This window comes from Thermobia domestica, chromosome 2 (genome assembly GCF_964235325.1).
Source record: "Thermobia domestica chromosome 2, izTheDome1.hap1.1, whole genome shotgun sequence".
NCBI classification, from domain to species: domain Eukaryota; kingdom Metazoa; phylum Arthropoda; class Insecta; order Zygentoma; family Lepismatidae; genus Thermobia; species Thermobia domestica.
In genome coordinates this window covers 55,708,238-55,736,158 of record NC_137455.1, presented here as the reverse complement: position 1 = coordinate 55,736,158, position 27,921 = coordinate 55,708,238, and the positions used below count along the sequence as shown (strand labels likewise).

General features: G+C 35.6%; 2 protein-coding genes across 3 annotated transcripts in view; one reads left to right on the top strand and one right to left on the bottom strand.

Moving 5' to 3' along the window:
* Positions 1-1,940, bottom strand: part of LOC145672431 (golgin subfamily A member 2-like) — a 53,605-nt gene extending 51,665 nt beyond the window's left edge. Inside the window, exon 1 of the mRNA XM_081741582.1 lies at positions 1,812-1,940. Coding sequence (XP_081597708.1) covers positions 1,812-1,859 — 48 coding nt within the window. The 5' untranslated portion in view covers positions 1,860-1,940. The remainder of the gene's footprint in view (positions 1-1,811) is intronic.
* Positions 1,941-2,149: 209 nt separating this feature from the next.
* Ntmt (N-terminal methyltransferase) lies at positions 2,150-27,222 on the top strand. 2 transcript variants are annotated; one of them, XM_081741585.1, is made up of 5 exons: positions 2,150-2,390; positions 7,811-8,024; positions 16,895-17,078; positions 21,267-21,375; positions 26,507-27,222. In XM_081741585.1, exons 1-5 carry the CDS (start codon positions 2,347-2,349, stop codon positions 26,859-26,861), a joined length of 906 nt encoding a protein of 301 aa, XP_081597711.1. In that variant the 5' UTR covers positions 2,150-2,346; the 3' UTR covers positions 26,862-27,222. The 2 variants fall into 2 exon arrangements, with proteins under 2 accessions (XP_081597711.1, XP_081597709.1); XM_081741583.1 differs by having other exon boundaries at positions 7,808-8,024.
* The last annotated feature ends 699 nt before the right edge of the window (positions 27,223-27,921 follow it).

Here is a 27,921-nt window from a genome sequence, read left to right as displayed (position 1 = left end):
GGAGTAATAAAAACTGTATTCAATTTATAAGCAAAACACTTATTTGCTGTGTAGCGCAATGATTTTTTACCCTTTTTTTCACTTTTTAAAATGGTAACATATTCTAGACCACATATTTTACTTCGGTTTGTTTACTGATTAAGATGCTTAAAAAGAAATATAAAAATTACCACATATTTTTATTTCGTCCAATTATTGTGAATAGAATTCGTAAAATCAAAGTGACCAAGACCGCTCTTTATTGTTGGGTTAATATTATACTACTGAGTAACTGTCACGTATCAGAAACATCTTGCAGAAAACAACGTAAATAAAGGGAAATTTCTGATTCCGCTTCTATTCTAATATCACTTAATAAAGAAATCTGAAACCCAATTTTCTTAACCCTGCCTGTGTGTATGATAGTCTTGGAGCAATGAACTTTGAATGGTCGTGAAAACTAACCTAACCTGGAAATGTAAGAAATCTGTCAAAATTTGGTAGAACCATGTGCTCAAGTAATGCTCTTATGTCTTATTACTATTTATATAGGGCGAACTGTATGATACACACTCCATCTGTACATCAATAAGGGCTGCTTTAAAAATGTACGGCAAAGTTGAGTTGGCTTAGCGTTAGGGATGATTGGATTCTCATTTTATTTAAATGAATAGCATTACTCGAGCAGACGGTTCTATCAAATTTTGACACATTTTGTACATTTTAGGTTAGGTTAAACACGAACCAACATATGCTAGGTGGCCACTAGAAACCACGAATGCTGTCTAACACAGTCAGGGCAGGAGCGCTACTCGAGCAGACGGTTCTACAAAATTTAGTAGCATATACATTTTCAGGTCAGGTTAAAACACTAACCAACTTGTACTAGGTGGCCACTAAAACGCAGGAAGGCTGTCTAACCGAGTCAGAACAAGAACCCAGCAGGAGCACGTCCATAGGAAGCAGGCGCGTCAGTGACGCAGAGTATAACCATAAAAGGGGTTAGCAGAAGAGCACACTTACACATACAATACTTTCACTATCGTTTAAAATTTATTTGAATATGCTGTGGGCAACTCTTTACTTTGGGGAAGGCAGTGATATCCTGTCAATAAATAATGTTGCCGAGCGAGCGTCAGCGGGTTAGAGCTCCACAGGGCACGTAGAATTCTGTCTTTCGTTCTTGGGAACTGCAACGTAACTGTGGGAACCAATTTAGATGAATTGATTTTTGTCACTGCCTTGCCTAAAGACTTGCCCCTATAAAATTTCTATTTGGTAGTACAGTCTGCTCGAGTGAACCCACATTAATAGTGTAATTTATCGTATCTGCATTAGGATAGAAATTGGGACACTGTAAACATCATTCCTCATACTTTCGTCTTTTCAAACCGGAATAGATATTTCTTTAGTAAATTTTACGTTAAGTATGTGTCCATAAAGTAGGATGGCATCACATTTCTTAGTTTAGCCATCATGGTCAGAAGGGATTCAATGATTTAAAATTAACTATCAATTCGTTCGTACATTTTGCAATTAAAATATGCACAGTAATTCTACTCATTAACAGTATGAATATTATTAGATGCAAGGTATCTGTTTAGGACTGTAGCTAATTAAAATGTTCATTTAAGTAACTTTCAAAGATACTGAGCTATTAGAAATGTTACTTACTGAACAGTAGGTAGAGTGGAATCTGACGTGTCACTTGATATTTCAGTGGAATATAATTATGTAAATTTCACTCACCTTGGGTCGTAACTTATATAACTTTTAACAGTTTTATGCACTTTAATTAAATGAATAATTAATTATTTCTTAATATCATATACCTTTTTTCTAGCAGCAGCCAATTTCTCTGCTTTGCTGTTTTCTGCCATGTTGGTCGTTTTTAATTGGTTAAAATCACTGACAGTCGCAAAGCGCACTTTGCTTTACATTCACTTCAGATTGAACAAAACACTATTTATGAGCGTACGTTCAAGTTAAATTTCAACGTGATTTTGGTGTAATTTAGCACTCTAAACATTATTGTGTGGTTTACGTCTCTTAAAACTAATTCATCGTAATTCTAGTTGTATCGAAATACGCAAGTTAAGGCCAAATTGTACAAAACATAAAAGTGTGAAGTAAATATTCCTGAAGACAAAACGGCGCTTCAGGAGAATAAACCGACAGCACAACGAACAATTAGAAACTGAGAAAGTAAAACGTTCTTTTTACAAAGACCTTTTGTAGATGTTTTGAAAGAAGTTATGTTTCCGGAATTGTTGTTAAGAATAATGTAGTAGAAATGCATTTTAATTGACATTGAAGAACTATTTTTGGTTTCTGTTATTAGTTGCGTGTTTTTCATTCGATTTAGACATGAGTTCTGATACAGTGATAAAACTTCAGGGATGCCCTCCTGAGTAAGTATGGTTGTGTAAGACGTGATTTCGTTTTATTTATTTATTCTGAAAAGACATTGCCATTAACAAGTGAAATACTTATAAAGAGCACTCCTGTAACCAACAAGTAGATCTTCCGCTCTTCTGTTTATCAAATTTTCCCGCTCACTTTTTGATCTGTCTGAAACTCTCATAAATTTAAATCAAGATACGATCTATCAAATGCTGTCAATTGTATGGAAATGTCAGACCAATGATAAATGGAGATGGGAAATACTCGAGCAAAAAATGGAAATTTTGTGAGGGATAAAAGTAATTGGATTTAGTTCCGCAGATGGAGCCAAAATTGAAAAAAGAAAACGAAAGCTAAAGGGAGGTATTAGTTAGTTTCTCGCCCAAACAGTGAATACGATTCATTATTTGTAATTGTAATGAGTATGAATACAGTGTGGGTGTATGCATAAAACAAGAGCTAACTTGTGCTAGGTGCCCACGAATTCTATGTAACCGAGTTAGGGCAGGAGCACAGCAGGTTGGCCGAGCCGTCGCGACAGAGTGCATCCGTAGGGAACATGCGCATAAACGAGGTCTTTTACAACGGCTCACTGTAAGTCACAGTATCTGCTCCGGAGCCGTCGATGGATTTGAGGAGACACCTACTTCTATATCCCACACCACACGAAAATCGAAAAAAAAAAAAAAAAAAAAGTAATACTTAGTTTATTTCCCAAAATACTAGGCTATGACCCTGGCACACTTGGTACTGATTATTGGTCGAAATAATGTGGTCGTATGGCATAAAAACTGGTGTACAAAACATGAACCAATTTGTGCTATATGGCCAGCTAAAACCATGAATGCTATCTAACCGAGTCAGAACAGGGGGCACAAGGAGGTGCTTCCGTAGGGAGCAGGCGCGTCAGCAGCGGTGGGTATACGCATATACGAAGGTAGTGGAAAAAGGCTTTCTAGGTCATGAAATGCATGGCTAATATGTTCCGTGGTGTAGATACTAAATGTCATCCGAAAAAAAAAAGCATAAAAATGTACTAAATTAGGTTAGAATCGATTAGGTTTGGTTAGATGCTCCCGTTCTGTAGTTTCAATTAGTTTCTACACTTACGACAAACTGTTCGCCTGTTTCGTGGGTCATGCCTTTCACACAACTTCAGCAACTGATACTCCTTATTTTTGTAGAACTCGATAAAGTTCAAGCACGATACGAGACAATCTTGTCATTTTCGCACCATTCCCACACTTCCTTTCCCATAAATCATTGCAACTGTACCTCTGCGCCAAGTAGTTCCTTCTTCCTTCACAAATAGTACCGCTTACAACATCAAAAACAACTAACAACAACAAGTATCTTCTTAACTTTTAACTATTCCCCTCACCTGACTTTTATTCTTCCTCACAAGCCAAAATAAATTCTCCAATTCATCTGATAATTTTTTATAAACTGGTCCAGCGATACAGCAGCTAACCCTTTAAGAGGGATACAAAATGCCGTCCGCTAAGGCAACAACAACAACAAAAATGTGCCCACTCGTCATTGTTGGGTCATCTAAGATTACCTGCCTTACGGAATTTCTATTATGGCTACCATCTTCACTCTGCAGAACCTACCCAGCCCCCGCCAAGTGAACTTTGTGGTGGACAAACACTGTGCTCGTAGGTTTTCTCGGGGTTCTCCCGTTTCCTCCCACTTTCTTCATTTCACCATTTCATTCATTTCTCATCATCACCGTCTCCTTTAGCCTAACCGGCATAACCGTGAGACGTAAACTCAAAGATTTCATTTCATTTCATTTCTACAGAACCTAAACCAAATAATTCATTTATGTTGGAGTCTCTTACCTGTAATAGGGTAAAAATAACACAAATAGTGGACTAATCTTCCGCAGATGGCGGTTCCGTTTTAGATCAACATGAACCTGTTTTCAACGTTGAATTGCTCTTTATTTCTTGTTATTTTAATGTGTCTAGAATGACACCTCTTCCATTCCCGTCGTTCATTCACATCTGAGAACATCAGATGTATTACAATCGTCAGAAATAGAAGTTGAAATTTTTAGGGTTACATATATAACATAACATAATATACCATAATATAAACAAAGATTACTGGATAACAGACGCAAATATTTTAACTATCAATTTTGAGTTCAAAAAATTCTTCAACACTATATATACAATTATTAATAAGTAATTTCTGTACTTCTTTTTTAAAAGCCAGAAATGGAAGTTCTCTTAGAAATATAGGAAGAAAATTATAAAATTTAACTGACATGTAGTAAAAGGTCTTCTGCGTCTTACTATATTCACATCTAAATAATCCTAAACGGTTTCTGTTTCTAGTTTGATACGTATGAGAGTACCCTAACTCATTGTAAATATGATTGTTTTCCTTTATGTAAAGCAAACATTGGTATATGAAAATTGCAGGTACCGTCATAATTCCTAATTTAACGAAGCTTGACCTACAATGTGCACGACTAGGGAGACCGAGCATTAATCTTACACATATCTTTTGTATTTTCAATAGGCTTTTAATGGAGGACTGATGACCCCAAAGTATCGTTCCGTAACTTAAATGACTGTGAATTTGTGCATAATAAACAGTTTTAAGTACCTTTAAACTTACGCACAGTCTTAATCTACGAATTAGATAAACCCCTTTACTAGCTCTAGATTCCACTTTAAGGATATGGTCGTCCCAGTTCAAATGATTATCAATTAAAAAACCCAAAAAAGAAGCGGAATATTTTTTAAGTTCTGCATTCGAATTTTTGTTATTGTAGGTAAGCACCAAGTCTTTGATCTTATCAGAGTTAATACAAAGCAAGTTGGAAGTACACCAGTCTTTTATAATATCTGAGGTGATGCTTAATATAGACTGAACTGAGTCTTTTTGTCGTGAGTTAACACAAATATTCAGATCATCAGCAAATAAATAACTATTAACGAAGGGTGAAGCGACGTTGTATGGGAGGTCATTGATATAAATAATAAAAAGAATCGGACCAAGAATAGATCCCTGAGGTACTCCGTGTCTAACAGGCAACAGGTTAGACTCTTCCCCTTCATAAACAACCCTCTGATATCGTCCATTTAAATATGAATGAAGAAGTGACAGAGCTGCATTATCAAAACCATAGAATTCTAGTTTTTTCAACAAAATATCATGAGACACCGTATCAAATGCTTTCGATAGATCATATAGTTTTACATGAACAAAGTTTTTACTGTCCAACCCAGAAATACAATTTACCAAAAATGAGACAGCAGCCTTAACAGTTCCTAGCCCGGATCTATATCCAAATTGAGAATTGCTAAATAAATTATTATGTTCAAAATAGTTAACAATCTGTTCATTCAAAACAATCTCAAAGACTTTAGATATAACTGGAACCAGTGAAATTGGTCTATAGTTATCAAGAGAAGACTTATTTCCTTTTTTCATTATAGGTACTACTTTCACTAGTTTAAAGCATTCAGGAAAATAACAGTCTAATATACAAGAGTTTATAATATGAGTTAATGGTTCCTTTATGAAACTTACACCATATTTTAACATAATAGGACTCAGATTATAAATATCCTCACATCTACTGCTACTCATTTTAATAATCGCTTTCTCAATATCTTTTACTTCAACAGGATGAAAATTAAACGTAGTGGTAGGTTTAGACAATTTATTTAAATAAAAACCTGAATCATTATTATGAGGGTATGATGAAACTTCCCTCAGTATCTCTTCAATTTTGTTAACAAAAAAGTTATTAAATTCAGAGGCATTCAACTGTTTGTCAGAGATTTTTATGTTATTGTATATAGGATAACTTTCTTTTTTTACGATATTCCACATTGCTTTAGACTTATTGCCAGAGTTGTTGATGGTATTATCATTAGCCTTAATTCTAGTTTCTCTCACTAGTTTATATAACATTTTCTTATTGATTTTATATAAATTCTTTATGACACTTGAGCCAGTACTACTGTAATAGTCATAATAAAATTCACATTTTGCTTTGAGTCTATCAATTTCTTTACTCTTAACTCTAGTAGGTTTCGGTTTAGTTGGCTTACCCATAACGTATTTCACAGGAAACGCACTTTCAGTTGAGAACGACATTACAGACATAAAAAATTCTAGTTTATCCTTAGCATCGTGCAAGGAGCTATACATAAAGTTCCAATCAACTAATGATAGTACCTCTTGAAATCTTGTTATGTTTTCTTCTCTCATTAAGCCAACCCTTAACCTACATTTATTGTTACTAGTCTTATCTGTTACCTTGAGAAAATACACCTCAGATTTAAGTAAGACCGCCCAGTGATCAGAGACAGCAGTTTTTACGATTGAACTATCAATAGACCTGTTGATTACAGTAATTATATTGTCAATACAAGTACCACCTCCAACTTTAGGCCTGGTAATATCAGTAGTAACAATAGCTAGATTGAATGAAGAGAACACATTATTTAACGTAATACTTTCTATGTTGTTTTCCAACTTAAAATCAACATTAAAATCCCCACATAAAATAATATTGGAGTTAAAAGTATTTAAATGCTCTAGAAGATTGTTCATTCTGTCAATAAATAACTTAAAATCTTTACATTCAACATTTGGTCTGTATACAGCTGCAACAATAGTGTTAATATCAGGCAAGTATGATGCTGTAACCTCAAAGACCATTTCAATAGACATGGTATATACACTTAGGATAGGCCTATGAGAATATGTATTTTTAATAAAGATAGCACATCCCCCATGTTTCCTTATGGGTCTACAGGAAATATAAGTTCAATACACCTATTCAAGATACGATGACGTTATTTCTAAGGTACCTCTACTCGTTCTAAACTTAGAAGGTATCTTTGCCTTATAGCTAACTGTTCATTTCACCAGGGAAGCATTTTAGCAATAGTGTTGATTTTGACTTTCTCCCTCGTTTCTATTGCTTTTTTTTTTTTTTTTTTTTTTTAACTTTACCGCATAAAATATCTTGAAACCAAGTGTAATGAAAATTCAGGAAAATTACATGAATTTATATATATATATATATATATATATATATATATATATATATATATATATATATATATATAAAAGGATCAAATGTTGTTACCTGTTTAGAGTCTTGGAGGTATTATTGTTCTACAGTATTTCGAAAATTGCACTATTTGCGAAATATTGTAGAAGAATAATAGGGTCTGATACACGCTGCACTATACAGGTAACAATATTTGCTTTCTTTTGTATAAATTAATGCATTACATACATATATTGATGTATTAAGGTGAATTCAGTTTAATATGTTAAAACATAATTCACGTATTGCTTATGGTTTTTATTATTCCATTTGATATACTGTTTTAATTTATATTTTTGATCCACGTTCTGTATGAATTGATGCAATTAAACATTTTAGTAGGTCTGATAGCGAGCTCTCCGAGACCAACAGTGAGATCTCAGAAACAAATGGACATCAAGAGAAGAGGATCTCTGCCGACAAAACCTTTTATACCGATGCTGCTCAATACTGGTCGGAAATCCCTCCAACGGTTGATGGCATGCTGGGAGGATTTGGCTTCATTTCACATATTGATATCCAAGGATCGGATACATTTTTGAATCAATTACTGCAGGTAAATGATATCTTCTTTTCTCCTGTTTCAGTTAAAATTCCTAAGTTCAAAGCTAGTCTTATATATTATGTGGTTTTATTTTACTCTAAATGTTTATAGCAAGGGTGGCCTTTTTAGGTTTGAGTCCCAGTTTTCAAAAATTCCTGGGTGCCTACATGTTTACTAACGCACTAGAGAGAATTACAAAATGGTAACAATGATTGATAGAAAAAAGTATGACACGGACCATCACAGCCGGTCCGCTATATATATATGTGTGTGTGTGTGTGTGTGTGTACACCAAGGGGTCCTCTTTCGTAATAATATAGTGTGCTTATTGTCTTCCTATATGGGTTCTGCCAACGAATCGGATGAACTTAGTAATTCAGCCACTCATTAGTCCACCAAAATCATGAACTTCCTCGTGGCTATGCGGTTAGTGGACACGCCTTTGGCGTGGGAAACACAGGTTCGATTTCCGGGGGAAGATCATTTGGTTCAGATTTCACGTTAAGCTGTGAGTACACGTCTCATATAGCCTCGCTGCTGAAAAGGACGCTAAACGGAATATCAAATCATTTAATACAATGGAAGTGTGGAGTGGTGTGCGGCGTGCGTTAGGACGGTCTGACGTGAATTTTGAAAAGAATATCAAATCCATTATAACGTCTACTGCTAATTCTTGGAATAATAAGGAACTTTGAAGCGACAGAATCTATTTTAAATCAAAGGTGTGGCCATTGTTTCCTAGATCTCTCGTAAGGATATATGGCATTATGTTCTACCCTACGAGACTATCAGACCAATTAGCATGCTCCGTAAAACCATTAGCAGTCACCACAAGCTTACGCAAGTCTACAAAGCGAGATGAAAACAGTTTAGACCTTATATATTCTGAAAATAGTTTTGCATAGCGTCATAGTGATATGTGGCTTCAGGCAATAAAACAGCTTTTCAGCTAGTACACAAAAAAGTGGTATTCGCTACAGTTTGCACTCGATTTTGTTTCTAGTTGTTTCTGGGCTTCAAAATGTTTAAAGGCGAATTATTAGTAGCTAGGATAAACTATAAAATATTGATCCTCAAATTATAAATGATTGGTTTTTGGTTTATCTTTATTATTATTTATTTACTTGTGGATTAGCAATACACTCTCAAAGAGAGGTATCAGTTTAGAAGAAAGGTCTGACAGAAGGTTAATTTTGAGTTATTCCAGGATGCGGCCCAGGTATCCACTCAGATTCCGTGTCGTGGCAACTGAGAACAAAAAATGTCCTAGAGCCTAATGTCATCATACCAGGTACATTATCAGATATAAATAAACTTACCTGCTTGGATGAATGGTAAATCAAGATGTAATCACAGAATGTTCCAGATAGCCTTCGAATTCATAAGGACTACGCCAACTTCCATAACAAATCACAGTTGAATATAACCGTTTTCCATAAAGATAAACACAGTAGCAGCCTAGCAAGCCACAAGTAATCCAATTACTTAGAAAATTCTAATATCGATACATTATTCCTTGTAATATCATAATTATCCATGTAAATACACGTACCTCATACGGTAGCTTATTTTTTACTTATTCGTTACTAGGAATGTACCGAAACCACTTTTTCACCGATACCCGATATCGATACTGAAGAGGCCGATACCGATACTTTTGGACTCATGTTATTATCAGGAATTTTCAGAATAATGAAATGATCAACATTGTAATAGGATATATTAGATATAAGGCCAAAATTTCACATACAAATACAAAAAACAGAATTTCATGTTAGGTTCAACACACACACAAGAAAGAAAAAATATTTCCTCGAAATTTAATCCAGCTCACATAAAATGAATTAAAAAGCAACAAATACTTATATAGTGTAAACTTATTTCTAAGAGTCAGTGATTGATATATAGAGTGATAATGAACATTGATACTTACATTGCATTTACTAGTCCCTATTACATACATACAGTGGCGACGATTGGACGCTAAAAGTGGGAGGGGGCAAGACATGATCTGATTATTTGTATATAGAAGAGCTTTGCTGCTTCTGGGGAAAAGGCATTGTTGTGTCTGCTAGTAAAAAAAGAAACATTTTTTTTCTTTTAGCACCAATTTATAACTGCGGAACATCATAAATGCTGTAGGCAAAACAATGGAAAAAAATAGAAGTTGATTCTTATTACTCTCTTTCTAATCAATATTCCTTACTATTAGAAAGAAGAAAAGACATTTTAGGAATCGTCGATTTTTATGCAATTAAAGAATAACTTGTGAAAGACTTTTCTTGTTTTGCGAAATGTTCTCTCAATTAGTTTCGGAGCGGCTAACATATCGAACCCTTGTAAGAACAAATGAAAGTACCCTGCAATTATTGCGTTCCAAAAGGTTAATTTTTGAGCCATTTTCCATTTCAATTAAAACGCAATTCATGTAGCTTTCTTATCTCCACGGGAAGACAAATAACTAATGCGTACTCACGCCACGGCAAATGTTACATAGCACCATTTTTTTGTATGAACCAGTAATACATAAAAAACTTCACATTTTCAAATGAAACTATATACATTAAGGGGTCACTTCAAAAAAGTGGGAGGGCATCTGCCCCCCAATCGTCGCCCCTGCATACATATATTGCAAACGGATACTACAGTTACAAATTTTTATTATTTAAAAAATTATGCATGGTGAACCAGGAGTTGCTGTGTATATCATAAAAAAATAAGAGAGTTATTTAAGCGAAGTCGAAAACGATAAAACTATTTAGGGTTTCTTCCATAGCATTTTCTTCAGAATCGAAATCTGTCTCGTTTAGATTTCAAATGACGGGTCTACTATCCTGACATGGGCCCCTGAATGGGGAGAGCAGGGTGGGCCATCACCCCTGGCTCACGAAAATGTATAAGTAATATAGCAACCATGGAATGGGCCCTCCCTAGAAAATTTTCTTCGGGCACCCATGATCCTGACTGAGGACCTTTGGCTTTTCTTCAGTATTTTGGCATGGAGAGACTGAAAATATCAGTTGAGTACGAGTAGTGCAAATCAAAGGTGTACACGTGCATAAAGAAATCCATTATACAATTGATAATAATTCAGATCAATTTTAAGTCTAAAAGATATCGATGAAATATAGGTGTCACTGTTAATACCAGGGTGAATTGATTTAAATCAGTCTGATTTAAATCAAGATTTAAATCACTTGATTTTTTAAATAAAAATCGTTGATTTAAATCGAATTTCGAAATAAATTAATTTAAAGTGAAAATAAGTAAAATCCAGTTTCTGTTCTGTTCTTTTGATTATGGAAGTTAATAATCATAATACAATGAGACTCAAAGGTACAGTATAGTATGAAAACAAGTGTCATGCAGAGGATGATTAGGGAAAATCCCGTTTTGAACAGGGAACGGAGCAATCCTGCTTTCTTCTTTTCGTAACATTGTGTTTGGGTTTTAAAATCGTTAACTATTCCAACGGGGAAATCACCATCAACTTTTAAGACGAAAATTCTTTTTTGTGCGTGTCTGTTTGTTTGTTCCCAGATAATAAGGTGTATTTAGAGGGGTCCTATCCTCTCTCCATATATATATATTTTTTTAATTTTATAACTTTAGGCGAAATTTATGTATTGCATGCCGCAAGCTAGTTCTGAGTTTTTAAAAATAGGCCCCTGCCAAATATCAGTAACTTCTGTGGAAAAAAAAGTGTCATTTTGATAAACATTGCTGTACTTTTTTCCTTAATGCTTAATCTTTTAAACTATATCACCTATTTTTAGGTAATAGGGTAGAATCTTCATTATTCGATTAAAAAAGTACCAATAAGGCTTTTTACTTCGTTTTCTTCAAGACTGGAGGCATTTTAGAACACGTTACATACGCTTTCACGCCTTTCTGCGTTGAGGCATAGTGTGTGATGACATCATAAATTTAAAAAGGTATATTTTGTTATGCGTATTATTTTTTGGCGGGTTACATTTTGCATTCAGAAGACAAATTGTGCACACTCGTTCAGTGCACCCCTTAATAATTTTCAGATCTCTGCGTGGAAACAGCGGGGTCCAGAAGGGCAAAAATGTTTTTAAAAAGGATATTTTTTAACAAAAATAGCTTTTTTTGTGATTTTTCCGCCTCAGATAGAGACATACGAATGGTACCGTTTGAAAGGCTGTTCTATTCTGAAGAAAATTATGTACGTACTATGCTCCTAGGATAGATAGGGATGTCTCAGGAAACTGTTACCTGAGATCCTGCTTTATACGGAAATCTGGGATATTTGGGGAATATTATTTTTCGCTGGCTTACTTTTGCACCTACAAGATTGAAATTTTGCACATTTACTCAATGTACCCCTCAATATTTTTCAGATCTCTGCCTTAAAACAGGGGGAGGGATCCACAGAGGTATTTTTTTTAATTATATTTTTAACAAAAAATTCCTTTTTCGTGATTAACCCGCCCCAAATACATGACGGAGACATTTGAAGGGTACCGTTTAAAAATTTGTTTTATTATGATGTGAATAATGTACAAATCATTATCATAGGCAAGGTTGGCTGGTTTAAACCAAAAAACGAAAAATGTTCGTAAAAGTGAGTTCGTAAAAGCTTGATGAACACACATTTGTGGGTTATCACGTTTCACTCCCGTATATTATTCGTATTATATTCAGACCTAAATTCCCCATTCATTACTCAAAGAGATTATACTGCAAAAGCATCTTTTTTTTAAAAAAAAAATATATATAAGTTTATGAATGTTTCTTTTGTGATTTTTTATAGGTTGTTATTATTGTTATGCAATTGCAAACGAAGAAATTCTAAATATTGTTTCGTTTTAATAATGTTTACTACTGATAAAATACATTGAAATTCCGTACTTGGGAGGTGGGGGTATACAAACCCCACGAAAGGCATTTATTGAAATCAGAAGTATCTTTTGTAACTATTTATGTATAAATGGGTCAGAGCCAAAGTGGACTCAAATAATTCGTATCTTTATTCACTTTTCTTACTGATATGCAAATTACGCCGTTGTATTTCTTTAACTTGGACTAATAAAAGTCGTTGTTAACTAACTTGGATTAAATTAGTTCTTCTGTACTCTGCACTACTTTGAAATATCCAAATGTAATTCTGTATAATGGTTTCACTTGTGCAACTGACTATCTTTTTTCCTTCTGAAATGACTCTTGACAATTATATTAACAAGTATGTAAAGATTAGTAAAACGTTTTTTTTTTTTTTTTTTTTTTTTTTTAAATCAGCTGTTCTTTGTGAGTGAGTCGGCAGACGTATCGCATTTGTAACCAATTAGTCCCGGTTCCGAGTTCAAACGGAGGATAATTTCTCTCGGATGTAAGCCGAGAAGCTGTTTGAATTTCACTTTGGGCTTATGTGACCCCTTCTAGCATAACCCGGTTGTTGCATAATAATACCAAGGCGAAAAAAACTTGTTTCTGTCCATATGTGGTATAAGTACGTAAAGCAAATTATTTAAACAAAAAAAAAACGGATTTAAACCAAACAAAACCTTTTTGTTTTTTTCTTTTTTTCAATAAAAATCATGGTTTTTGCCAACCCTGATCCTAGGATAAATAGGGATGTCTGAGGAAATTGTTATATTACATCCGGGTCATCTGGGGCATTGTAGGAATGTTCTTAGCTCATTGTTAAATAGTTTCCTCACCCTTACTACTCAGAGTAGAAGCTTCAAATTTTGTACACACATTTAGTACACCCCTTAGTATTTCCCAGTTGATTTTGAGATTTGTGCATTAACACAGGAGAGTCCAGAGGGGATCAAAATTTTAAAACAAAAAAAAGTTTAAAAAATGCCGATTACTCTCAAAATTTCCCGCTTCAGGGACATGATAGGGAAATGTGAATGTTACCGTTTCAAAAGCTGTTCTATTCTAAAGAGAGTGAGTGATATATGTACTATGATTCTAGGATAAATAGGGATGATGCTGTAGTTGCTTGATTGAAAGTCTATAATTTACCTTTAAAAAGAGCCATAATTTAAAAGGGTTAAGAAACATTGTTTGCGATTGATATAGGTTAACGATTGGGGATAATTCAAAATTCAACCCCAATACTTTCACCAAATGGCATAATTAGCATTTAATACTAATTCCTAATGCTTTTTCTTCAGTTCGCGACTTCTATTATACGAGGAGAAAGATTTGATTTAAATCAACAAAAATGATTTTTTTTTAAAAAATCATGATTTTTTTCCACCCTGGTTAATACTAAACAAATTGAAAATAGTTTTAGAATGTATCAGTAAATATCGGTGTCCGTTTGCCGATACCAATACTCCCAAAAGTGGCCGATATCACCGATACCGATATATCGGTAGATTCCTATTCGTTATATTTAATTATTCCTTTCGTATATATCTTAACGATCATTACGTGAATTACTGTAATTCATTGTTGATCTCTTTGTGTACTTGGGGCTCAGATTTAAACCATAAACATGGAACCAATATTGAGCACGTTAAGCATGTATGGCAGTGATATTGATCATGTACGCACAACTAGACAAATATGTAATTTCCATTGAAATAGTTGGTAGTTTTATCAATAAATAATGATGGAAGGAATACGTTAAGGAAACCTAGATTTTTAGCATATAATTTTTGATGATGATTATAACTCTTCAAGAATTAACTAATATATTAATGTTTCTCTTAAAACGTTAGTAACCAGGAAAAGGATTTTGATCACGGATCTTCAGTTGCGTAGAGAAGATACAGAACATTTAAAATTAGATCACATAAACTAAATCTCAAGATCAGTCTTCGCATATTGCATTATTATCAGATCTATCTTGCTTTCCTTCCGGATACTAACTTCAGAAAGACAATTAAAAACTATTATCTTTCATTACAATCATTCAGTGAACTTTTAAGAACTCTAATTAAATTCTGATAAATAGATAATAAATTTTCTGAATTACACTGTAAAATCTTATGTTGTCAAAATAAATATTAATAGAATATTAGATAAGAACGAAAGAATTTAACATAGTACATGTTTCGTAAGAATCGAAATACGTTAAATACTTCATCCACCTTTGGTAAATTAACCAAAAAAAAGAAAAGAAAAAGACTTAAAATCAACGAGCTCTTGCGTTAAAATGCAATTAATTTAAGAACTGTCAAACTCCAACCATGTAAAGCATCAACTTGCCCGTTACAAAATAATAGCATTTATAGATTTTCGAACCTGTCCTGATTGTAGTGAAGGTGAGAGATAAGTAAATATAAATAAATATGGGAACGAGGAGAGTACATACTGTGTCCTGCAACACCGGATAATCCAATCTGTATTGTCAAGCCAATCTGAAGGCTTGTTATTTTCGAGAAATTGCCACACGCAGGTGATCTTTAGAAAATTACAATAATACTCACTACTTATAGTAACTGCTTCCGGTATTGTGTGACAAAGAACATTTCCCGAACAAACATCAGCAAGACAACATCAAGCATCAACTTAGTATTGCTGTTATGTGACGAAAATATCATCTCTTCAGTATTTCATCTCTGTCGTTTGAGCTTTCCTCTTGAAATCTTTTGTACTACTTGACGAAGGATATGGTACCTCGTTTGGCTTTCAGTCAAATTGTGAGGTACTCGTCTGTTCAGCACTTCAGTATTTGTATTCATTTGTAAGAATGCAGAAGATCGACATAGGAGAAATATCTCTTTCACTTACTTATTTCCGATCGGTACTGAAAAAATTCTTCACGGAACACTGAATATCACTGAATCATTGTTTGATGTGAAATATCTGAATAATCATGATCCTTGTGGCATTGTAGCAGTCACCTACAACTGGAACTGTGATCTTCCTTTCATGAGAATTTTATTTTTCAGCTCACTGAGTGAAGTTTCATTCAGCACAGTGCTGTAGCTCGCCCTGCTGTTTTAGTGGCTGGCACGCGCCTTTCTTACGTGAGGTCTTGGGTTCGATTGTGGGGAATCATATTGAACGCATTACATTGGTTCGGATTCCACTTTAGATTGTACGTTCACGTCTCATGCAGTTTCGGTGTTGAAAGCAGACACGAATAACTTCAACAAACAAACAAAAATAAACTCAATGCAGCCATCTCATGTCAATCTGTGGAACTACGATAGGTCGCTAATGATTCCTATAGATTGATTGATTTTTGAGTTTTACGTCCCGTTCAGCAGCGAGGCTATATGAGACGTGGACCTACTGATTAACGTGGAATCCGAACCACATGAGCTCCGCCGGTAATCGAGCCCGGGTCTCCCGCGCCAATGGTTCCTATAGAATACATAATGAATAACTTAAGCATGAAAGCTCATACTTGATCGGGTGAAGTTAAACTTTAAAAGATGTTACTTTATCGCGGTGGTTCTCAGCCTTTTTTGGCCGACAAAACTCTTTACTGAATACTCACGGCATCGCAAAATACTTAATTCATTTTTTTATTATAATTATATAAATTATAATAGTGTAAGCCTATAAATTTCTATGAGGTAGTAACTCTGTGTAGTGCTGATTGTTTTTGGTACCGCTGGAAGCGCTCACTTGTACAGTCTAAAAATTGATTTTAACTTAATTATTTAAAAGCCTGCGCAACACATCAGCGTGTCGCGTCGAACCGTTTGGGAACCAGTTCTTTATTGAATACAAGGTAAGATCTTTTATATTTGAGTTATGGTCTGTCGCTGTCGCATCTACAGACAAAATAAAACAATATCTAACTCATGATTCATTGGTGGTCTATTATTATTATTGTTATTATTAATAATAATAATAATAATAATAATAATAGTAGTAAACAGTGGACCCAATTTTTGAATAATAACTTCTCAATTAATCATAATTTTTATAATTTATACTTTAAGATGAAGGGCCATCCAGAGAGGGGCAGAGCCTTGGATTGTGGCGCAGGCATAGGACGAATAACAAAACATCTACTTCAGAAGTACTTCAATACCGTTGATTTAGTGGAACAGAATCCAGCCTTTCTTGAAGAAGCCAAAAAGTATTTAGGAAACTCGAAGAAAATAGGAGAGATGTTTGCTCAAGGTAAATATGTAACCCTTGCTTTTTGAGTGTGTGTGTGTATGTGTCTTTAGCTGTAGATCAGTCTGTACACGAGAATCTGTTCTGAAAATGAAATCTGTTAGGTAGTTCATAATGAAGGAAATGGTTAAGATGTATCGTTTTATTGAAAGTATATATAATCTCAATCAACTTATTAGCAGATCAAAATATTGATTAGGAATTAGATTTCTGGGCTTTTGACATCTATGGCCATTTAGCCCATCACGTATGAGGAATAACGTCCCTCAGCTATCACACTATTCGAGGAAAGGGAAGGAAGGAAGCAGCCTGGGACCTGTATGTTAGGTACCATCCCGTCATTTGCTTGGCGTGAATGAGGAAAACCTCATTCAGGATAGCTAGCCTGAAAGAGCTTTTTACACTTTTTCGAACGAGTGTCCCCACCGGGCACCGAACCCGGGACCGCTCGCACCGAAGGCGAGAGCGTTAGCGACTACGCTACGAAGAGGCCACATCAAAAAAATTGAATGCATTGTAATGTTTTAACGTGATATTTGCTATGTCAATTTCAAATTATTATTTTTAGCAGTTGTGTATGTATTTGTTTATTTAAGAAATTTCTGTGTACTGTGATCCTAACAATAGATAACAATAAAAGGAAAGCAAGTGAAAGTTAGCGAGAGTTTACATTTAAAATAATCATTCCATTATTTCCCTAATGGAACTGAAAAAAAAAAAAAAACCTCAGGATAGCCGGATTCCGGATTCAAACCCAAGCAAGAAAGCAGTATAACAATAGTTTAGTCATTTGATAGGAAATTCTAAGTGTGTAACTGAAATGTAAAATACACAAACTCTCTATTTATTTGGGAAAGGTCTTCCTAATGGTCGTTTTCCGATTGGACTTCCAGTTAAGACTTTGAAAACGTTCCTACTTTCTTCCATCCTGGCTGCATGACCTGCCCACCTGAGCCTCCCTAGACTTGATGTATTTCTCGTTGTGAAGTTTCCGCCGTTCCCCATTCCCGTTCCTCTTGGGTCCGCATATTCGTCTCAGGACCTTGTTCTCATATACTTTCAGTCTACGTTCTTTGAGTAAGCGACCATGTTTCACAACCATACAGAATAAGAGCAACAGGCACGATTATCGTTTTATATATTTTAAGCTTCAAATTCCTCGACAGAATTCCCGACAAGAAGAGATTTTAAATTGAATAATAACAGGAATTCCGTACGTTTAGTTGGCATTTAATTTCTTCGTGAATATGGTTTTCGTCTGTTAATATTAATCCTAGATGTTTGAAAGTATCCACTTTATCAAAAGTATTATTTGATATTGTAGTGCATCCATAATTTACCGTATTACGATCCCAACGAACTTCCATGTATTTAGATTTCTCTGCATTTACTTCTAAACCCATGTCTGTGAGAGCGTTTAATAAGTCTGCATTTCTTTTTATTACTGTATCATCCTCTATTAAATTTACATCATCAGCATACGCCATAACCTGGTGAATACCATTCAACTCTTGGTCCTGGTTGCTATCTTTGATTTTTCTTATAGCATACTCCAGGAGAAAATTGAATAATAATGACAACAATGCATCTCCTTCTTTGAGGCCATTCTCAATGTGAAAGTTCGTGAACAAATATTTCCTACTCAAACTTTACTTTGGGATTCATTTAAGCTAGATTTTAGGCGAAATTTATGTATTTCATATGTATTTCGTGCCGCAAGCTAGTTCCGATTTTTTAAAATATATTCCTGCCAAATATCAGTAACTTTTGTGGAAAAAAAGTGTCATGTTGATAAAGTTGCTCTACTTTATCCTTAATAAATTTACAAGGGTCTTTCAGGGTTGACCGGGATTTTCGCACGTAAATAATCGATGAATACCCGGAGCATGATGAAACTTGCGGGTGACGTAATGTATTTCTTCTCGAGTAACTAGCGCCCGGCATGATGTATTTGGCGCATGCGCAGCAATTGCAGCGAACATGGCGGCAAGCAGTGTGTCTGTGACTGTAGAGCAGCGGTGTGTAATCAATTTTTTTGTGAAGGAGCTGGTGACATATGAAGCGCGTGGACACATTCCCCCCGGCGAGTAACAGTGCGGGATATTGCTGCCGATGTGAATATCAGTGTCGGGAGTGTTGAGACAATCATTCACGAACACTTACGCTTCCGCAAAATCTATGCAAGGTGGGTTCACGCCAGCTGACATTTGATCAGAAGTGGACACGCATGACGGTCTGTGAACAGCTTCAATCGGTTTCGAACCGAAGGTGATGAATTGTTGCAATCCATCATCACGTGTGATGAAACATTGTTGCACAATTCAACCCCAGAGACCAAAAGAAGCAGCATGGAGTGGCGGCATAAAGGTTCCCCGCCGCCCAAGAAAAGCAAAACGCAGCCGTCCGCTAGTAAGATCATGGTAAGTGTCTTCTGGGACATGAAGGATGTTATCCATGTGGATTTTATGGACAAAGGGAGCACAATTAATGCCCAGTATTACTCCACATTGTAGAGTGGTGCTGTATGAAAGTCCATTTGAAGAAAAGACCTGGGATGTTGTCTGGAAATGTCATTCTTCTCCATGACAATGCCCGCCCTCACACGGCCAATGTAACAACAACAACTCTGACCGAAATGCGCTGGGAAGTTCTGCCTCATTCCCCTACAAACCAGATTTAGCCACCAGTGATTATCATTTGTTTGCATTCCTTAAATGCAATCTGGGAGAGAAGAAATTCACGACAAATGGTACACTGCTGAACGATGTCTCCAGTGGCTACGACAACAACCAAGTTCTTTCTACGCCAAAGGAATCATGGAGCTGCCACAATGATGGCAACGGTGCCTCGACGAGCACGGAGAATACTTTGAAAAGCTTACGTAGTTTGGTGCTTCTTGTGCTATCTGTTTCCTCTGAAGAAATAAAGGTCCCGGTCAACCTTGAACGACCCTTGTACTTAAGGAACATTGTTAGGGATTGAAATAGGTTAACAATTGGGGCTTAATTCAAAACTCAACCCCAATACTTTCACTTAAATGGCATAATTAACATTTAATACTAATTCTTTTTTTTTTTTTTTTTTCTTGTTCGCGACTTGTATTACACAAGGAGAAAGATTTGATTTAAATCAAAAACTCGATTTAAATTTTTTTTTAAATCAACAAAAATTATTTTTTAAAAAAATCATGATTTTTTTCCATCCTGCTTATTTATTACCATAACCTCAAGTTTTAAATTTATCCGTCTCCACAATAATAATGTTTCCGTAAATGTGGACCGACTTGACATAATGTATTTTGTCTTATTAACATTCATGTCGAGACATATTCTCTTTATGCCATGAGAAAGATACCAGATTTTTATTTTATTTGTGGGCCGCGGTGGCTCAGTTGTAGAGCGTTCACCTCTGGTTCATGGGGTCCTTGCTTCGATCCCAGCTCGAACCAGGTGAGCTTTGTGGTTGTGTGCGTGGGTTTTCTCGGGATTCTCCCGTTTCCTCCCACTTTCTTCATTCTACCGTCATTCATTTCTCATCATCACCGTCTCATTTAGTCTAGCCGGCACAATTATGAGACTTAAAACTAAAATATTTTATTTTATTTATTTATTTATTTATTTATTGACGTTGCGTCTTCCTCTATCAGTTCTAAACCATATGGGTAAATAGCTGCTTCAGGCCATTCAGTGCAGATTTTCAGCAGCTTTGTAAGCACAAAATTCTTAAGGAAGATTAAAATTATGTGATATTTTAAAGAAGTAAGTGTTTACGAAGAGAGAAAAAATCATAAGGGTTCCATAATATTAACACCTTGAAATGCATTTCATTTAATGAAATATTATATTCTTTGGGGTACTGCAGTAGAAACTGGATGCAGTTAGCTAAGGATAGAAGTCAGTGGAGAGCTTTTGTGAACGCGGCACTGAACCTCCGGGTTCCATAGGCCATAGAGTTAGTTAGTTAGTTTGGGGTACTGCCTTTCGTGATATTTTATTCTTTCTAACATTGGTCTTGCCAATTAGTCTTCCATTGTCTTCAAAGATAGCGAACTGAACTGATAGCTTCAGTTTCTGCCATCTTCACTTTATATTTTTATGTACTTATTTACTATCTTTTTAATTTTTGTTCTTTGATTACGATGTGTTGATAATCGAAAGACAAATGGAGCATTTATTTCTTATTCTGTTCTAGGATTACAAGACTTCGTTCCTGAACCATCTCATTATGATGTCATTTGGTCTCAGTGGGTATTAGGACATTTAACAGATCCTGACTTCGTAAGCTTTTTCAAGAGATGTCGGTATGTAATTAATTTTATTAATATAGTACTGGTGTAAGGGTGTTCTTATAACTCGTCCACTACTTCAACCTCTTTTCAAACTATATCGTAGTAGAAAATAAGCATAGGATGCGAAAGAAAGAAAGAAAAACTGTTACAAAAATGTCAAACATAACACGTATTTAATTAGCTTACACCCTTAATGAGCACCTTGATGAGATGGTAACATTGAGCCTACAAAATTTTGCAACAGAGTAGCAGGTTTTGGTATTCTGACATAACCGATGTGTGTAACGAAGGATATGCAGATTTCATTTTAGTTTATTTTTGAATATATTAAAGTGACATGATACTTATTGTTGATATTTATAACTTCACTTACGAAGTGGCATATCCTCGATCTCAATGGGTAATGAGAAAATTGGGTAGTTCTGCCAAAAGCATAAATTGATGTTGGTGCTAGCTTGCTTGTGAAGACCAATAGTCCAATATGTGCATCCGTGGCATAGTGGTGTAAGCGTCGGATTTGTAATTCACAAATCCATGTTCGAATCCAGACCGTGCTACTTTCCTTGAATTTTATTTGTACAATCCAACTGATTATCACTTAATTATTTTCTTTACTTGTTTGTATACACGTTGTTGTTATTCCTAAGTGTTGTTAAGTATTGTAAAGGAAGTAAGAAAGAGTATCATCAAATCGTAGTACAGGTCTCCCACAGCCGACGAGTTTATGTTTGATATCGGGATGACCAACTTTTCCTTAGGCACTTCTCTCAGCAAAGATCATTCGTATTTTATTTCGGTTTGTTTTACCGAAGTACTTCGTCACTGATGCACCGACAGCAGATCTGAAGCTCAGGAGTTATTGAAAAGAGCAATGAAAAAGTATTTTAGAATAGATGCTCCAATAATATATCATATTCGACTCAGTATAAAGTTTTTGAGGTGATTTAAATGGAAAAATAAAAATATCCAGCATGAGATATTACATATACTTCGAAAATATATAATGATAAACGTAAAAATATAAAGCTCATTTTAAGATTTAAATTCCTGTCCCTATTAGATCATCTTCTGAAGATTATCATTTCGTATACAGTAGTTTGGTGGTATATGTACATCGACTTGAATACTTAGAGAAAGCGTAGTATACATTAATAGCAAAATTTGGTGTCAATTAAATCTAACTATAACGTGACTCATTATCATTATTTCCTATAAACGTCTGACCTTAACGAGCCACACAACGGTACGGCACAGTCGCTGGACAGTGATAGAAATGATACTGGCCTGCGTAGTATGATTTGATTGATTGATTTGATTTGACTATCAGTTTAGCATCTCGTTCAGCAGCGAGGCTGTATGAGACGTGGATCTAGAGCATAACGTGGGATACGAACTACATGAGCTCCCGCCAGATCTTCCACCCTAAAGATATGTATGCTAACCACTTAGCCACAAGAGAGCTCTGCGTATGAAATAAACTTTCTTTTGCAAATACTTATATAGAGCTACGCTGTAAGTATGAGTATGGCTTTTACTTAACTGTTTTTACACAAAAATATCATACTATATTCGGACGAATAGGATTTTTTTCACTTCGTCGACGAGATTTGAGTTAATACGTCATAAGATGGACGTAATAATTATAAATGTCTATAAAATGCACTAAGATATGACCTCTGATAAGTTATTATGCGTATCCGAATGCCACATAACAATAGGGGAAATAAATCTCGTTAATTAAAAAATCGATTCGTATTGCAAAGTTTAATAACTCACTGAAGATAAGAACAAACTCTAAAAGGTGCACTAAAGATAAGAATAAACACTAAAATTACTTTCACCATGGTAGAGAAATGGGTGGTGAAATTTTATGAAACACATTGATTAACCTATGTATTCCTTGCATCATCTAACAAGGAACTCCTTGAGTGCGAGGTCGCAAGCGCAATCTCTAGTAAGGCTCATTTGAAAGTGTAGTGTGAATAATGAAGACAGGAAAAATAGTAGCTGCTAATGACTCATCATGTGCGTCAGGAGGGCGACAGAAAGTGTGTGTCCGGGAGGTGCAGAGATCAACCTTCTATGGGATATATGTACGAGGCGCATTTCAAAAGAAAGGGCCGATATTTAATTGGAAACAGGCAAGTAAGTTTAGCAACATTGTTTTATTGGGTAAAAACAAGTACATATCCACTTTATTTTTCAGCATAGTCACCATTATTTTCCAAGCACTTTCTGTACCGTGGCACAAGTTTTTTTTTATACCCTCTGCATAGAAGTTCGCCGCCTGGGAGTTCAGCCACTTCAACACTGCCGTTTTCAGTTCACCAGGTTCTTCAAATCGTTGAGATGAAAGCCACTTTTTTAGGTGCAGAAAGAGGTGAAACCTCTGGAAATTCGATGTGTAGAGCGGTAATGGTGAAGCGACGATTTTCTTTAACTTTTTCATTCACTCGCTGCACCAAAGTCGTCAGCCTGAATGCTTGGTCTTCCACTATTCTCTTCGTCGTGGATATTTGTACGGTCTTCTTTGAATGCACGACACCATTGCCGTACCTTTCCTTCACTCATTACACTGTCGGCGTACACTGCACACAATTCTCTATTAATTTCAGCAGCACTTTGTCCTTTGGCATGAAAAAATCTAATCACAGAGCGGGCCTCGCACCTGGCGGGATTGTGTATGCGCGCAGCGATTTTAACACGCTCCAGCACGCACGAAAACAAACAGATGACTGGCGAAACTATGGTTGTTTGATAGCCAATGGGCCAAGTGATGTTACTGCGCAAGTGAGATCCGATCACTATTGCCAGTCGGTTGTAATAAAAAATCGGCCCTTTCTTTTGAAATGCGCCTCATATTACACTTCACAAAATGGACATCGTCGACATTCACGAAATGTTTAAAACAAATCATTAACTTGCACCATGAACATCGAATAAAAAATGACGCGCCAGAGTGATCACAAATATTCGCACCATCAAGATCGAAGGCGAACTCCTTGGGAGTTACAAACCGTTCAGGGTGTTCAGTTAGGTATCCACTCTTAAAGAATGCATATAGAATCATATTGGTGTAACGGGTGCCATCACATTCCATCAGTTCTCATCTCCCTGTTATATCAATATGATTCTATATGCATTCTTTAAGAGTGGATACCTAACTGAACACCCTGAACGGTTTGTAACTCCCAAGGAGTTCGCCTTAGATCTTGATGGTGCGAACATTTGCGATCACTGTGGCGCGTCATTTTTCGTTCGATGTTTATGGTGCAAGTTAATGATTTGTTTTAAACATTTCGTGAATGTCGACCATGTTCATTTTGTGAAGTGCAATACATGTATCTCATGGAAGGTTGACCTCTGCATCTCCGGGACACGTATTTTCTGTCGCTCTCCTGATGCACAGGGTGAGTCATTAGCAGCTAAATATTTTTCCTGTTATCATTGTTCACACTACACTTTCAAATGAGCCTTACTAGAGATTGCACTTGCGACCTCGCACTCAAGGGGTTCCTTGTAAGACTTAAATGATAATATTTTTCTCTTGTATAATAATAACAAAAAGAGGTTAGAAAGGATTCCGGTCGCTCATTGACCAGAAGACAGAACAACCGAACCGAGGTGCAGTTCTCTGAGCAATGCAACAAAACCTTGTATCCCATATTTACTCCAGCATGTTGTAGACAAAAGCCTCGTCCAGCGTTTCGATTGAAACACATGGTTCATGCACTCAGGCATCTCTTTCCGCGTCCTGTCTTGTCTCCATCTGCCTCGTTTCGGATGCCTTTCCTCTGGTCAGTGTGTGGCCGTCCTAACACTATATAACTCTGTTTGTGCTTAAACAGAACCGTCACTTTTTTTTTAAACCTGGTTCCAATCGTTATATTCAATTACCAGTATAGTGAAGATACTTTTGTTGATGATATTTTGTTTAGCGATGATGTTTTAATTCTTGATTTGTTACTGATATTTTATTTCAGAGAATGTAACACTACACTCAAGAATTATAACGACCATTCTGCTTACATATTCCTGTCATACCTGAATATTCTTTATATTTCCGAACTTTCGACTCTCCCCTGGAGTCTTGATCATTGAGGAGGTTAAGAACAGGAAGAAGAATAAAAACATCAAGGAATAAAATGGAACGGATTTACCAAGGGAAGAACTGTACTGGAAAACACGTTGTCAAGTACGCCGGTAATCTTTTTCAACTGGTGATGATGCAGCCTGCAATATATTACCATTTGAAGATTACCGTCGTACATGACAACGTGTTTTCCAGCACAGTTCTTCCCATGGTAAGTTCGTTCCATTTTATTTTTGTGTTTTTTATTCTTCTTCTTCCTATTGTTAACCTCCATGACCAAGACTCCAAGGGAGAGTCGGAAACTCGGAAGTATTAAGAATATTCAGGAATTACAGAAATCTGAAGTAGAATGATATTTTATTTCAGTTCAACTAACGATAATATGCATTTAATTCACACACACACATGGAGTTTGTTTCATGGTGCGTAATAAATCAAACGTTAAGGTTAAAACATGTAGTACAGTAAACCATCGATTTAACGGACTAAATTAGGTTAAAGAGTGTCCATAAAATAAAAAATCCTGTAGATTGTGAGTTCTGTTAAGAACAATATTTAAAATAGAGTATTACACTTGAAAATATGCTTATAATGTAAAAGTAAAATATTTGATGTACATACTGTATTAATAACAAACATTTCTTTACAACTGTATATTAGAAGGGAGGAAATCCATCAGTTGTCTTTTGCTTGAATGTTGTTACGTAATAATCTGTGACCAAAACTGCCGCCTCGTTTTTTAGAAATCTGGTAGAAGTTTTTGCCTCAGCAATTCTTTTGCCACATTAGTCAAATTCTGTTTGTTAAAGCCGAAGTCCTTTAATTTGAGTTCCATTAAATCAATATTTACTCTACTTAATTAACCAGTTGCTCCATATTTGAGAACAGTAATATTGTTGCTTTCTTTCTTTGTAGTTTTCTTTGAATATATATAGAATCATCAATAGAATTTTTTAAACCTCAATTTATATCTTCGGTTGCACATGTAACATTGTAAAACCTTGATACACTGTATCAAATTCTGTATAAAAGTCTTTTCTTCTATTCCAGAGAAGGTTTGAAACCTAAAGGCATTATTGTGGTGAAAGAGAACGTAACATCTAGTAACAAAGTAGAAGTAGATGAAACAGATTCCTCAGTGACCCGCCCACCTCATCTCCTGGTCTCCCTGTTGCAAGAAGCTGGATTGAAAGTCTTCAAGGAGCAGAAACAACGAAAATTTCCACGTGGCTTATATGAAGTAAGAATGCTGGCGTTGAGGCCAGTAGTAGGAAAATCTCAAACGGAAGGAAACGCCGATAGTGTATTAACTCAGGAAATTATCGGCAGGACCGAATCTACTATTGTTTCCTCCAATAACAATGAACATATGTCCTTAGCACATACAAATGATAACTCTTCCTAGTGTGGTAAATGTTCTTCATAATGACTCTTTATACGAATTGGTAAGAATTTCTATGATACAAAAGTACTGGAATAATATATTTCTCAAAAAATCAATAAGAAAATCGTTTCACAAAACGGAAATTAAATTTAAATAGAATGATTTGACTTGGTAACAAATATTGTGTGTATTTTTTAAAAAAAATATTTTATACTTGTTATTTATCGTCATACTTGTTGCCAGTCAGTAAGCTGCAGACATTTTATTTGTTTGGTACGTAATTATTTGAACCTGTTTTGTTCTGTCACGTATATGACGAAGGGGCAAGTTTCAGAAGTATTTTAATAAAAGACAATATTAAATATATTTTATTTCATGTGAATCCTTTCTTTTTGTTCATGGAAAAGTATGAATTCCACAACTAAATTAAAGATAGAAAATATGCATACAGGTAATAGATAGACCAGCGCCAAGTAATTTATCAATCATGAACTTGCGCCTCGTTGTCATACTGTGTATGAGTGACGATTTTTTCTCGGATTTTGCCCCCTCTTTCTTACGAAACAGAATATGAAGGAAATAAAATTACTGTACGTAGCAAATCACTGTGTGTGTATATATATATACTACAATCAGAAAATACATTTCTGGAACAATCAAAATTGCTCTTAAATGGTATTGTATCCAACCCAGATCGACAGTTCAGGAAGTTGCAAATACGTTTCCAAGTAGTTTCTACGAATACCAGTTGAATTTGATGATTACCATTTTACTTGTAATTTGAGTTCCTTCGTGGCTAAGCGGTTAGCGTACGCGCCTTTGGCGTGGGAAACCCGGGTTAGATTCCCGGTAGGAGGTCATGTGGTTCGGATTCCACATTAATCAGTAGGTCCCGTCTCATATAGCCTCGCTGCTGAAAGGGGTGTTACACTCAAAATCAATTCAATTCAGTTTAGTTGTAATTGACAGCAGAAAAAAGTGTGAGTGTTTGGTTTTACTTCATATGCTTTTAGAGGCGTTCTGAATATGGCCAATCGATTGTCCAAGCACGACAGCTAGGTTGTGGTACAAACCATGTGGT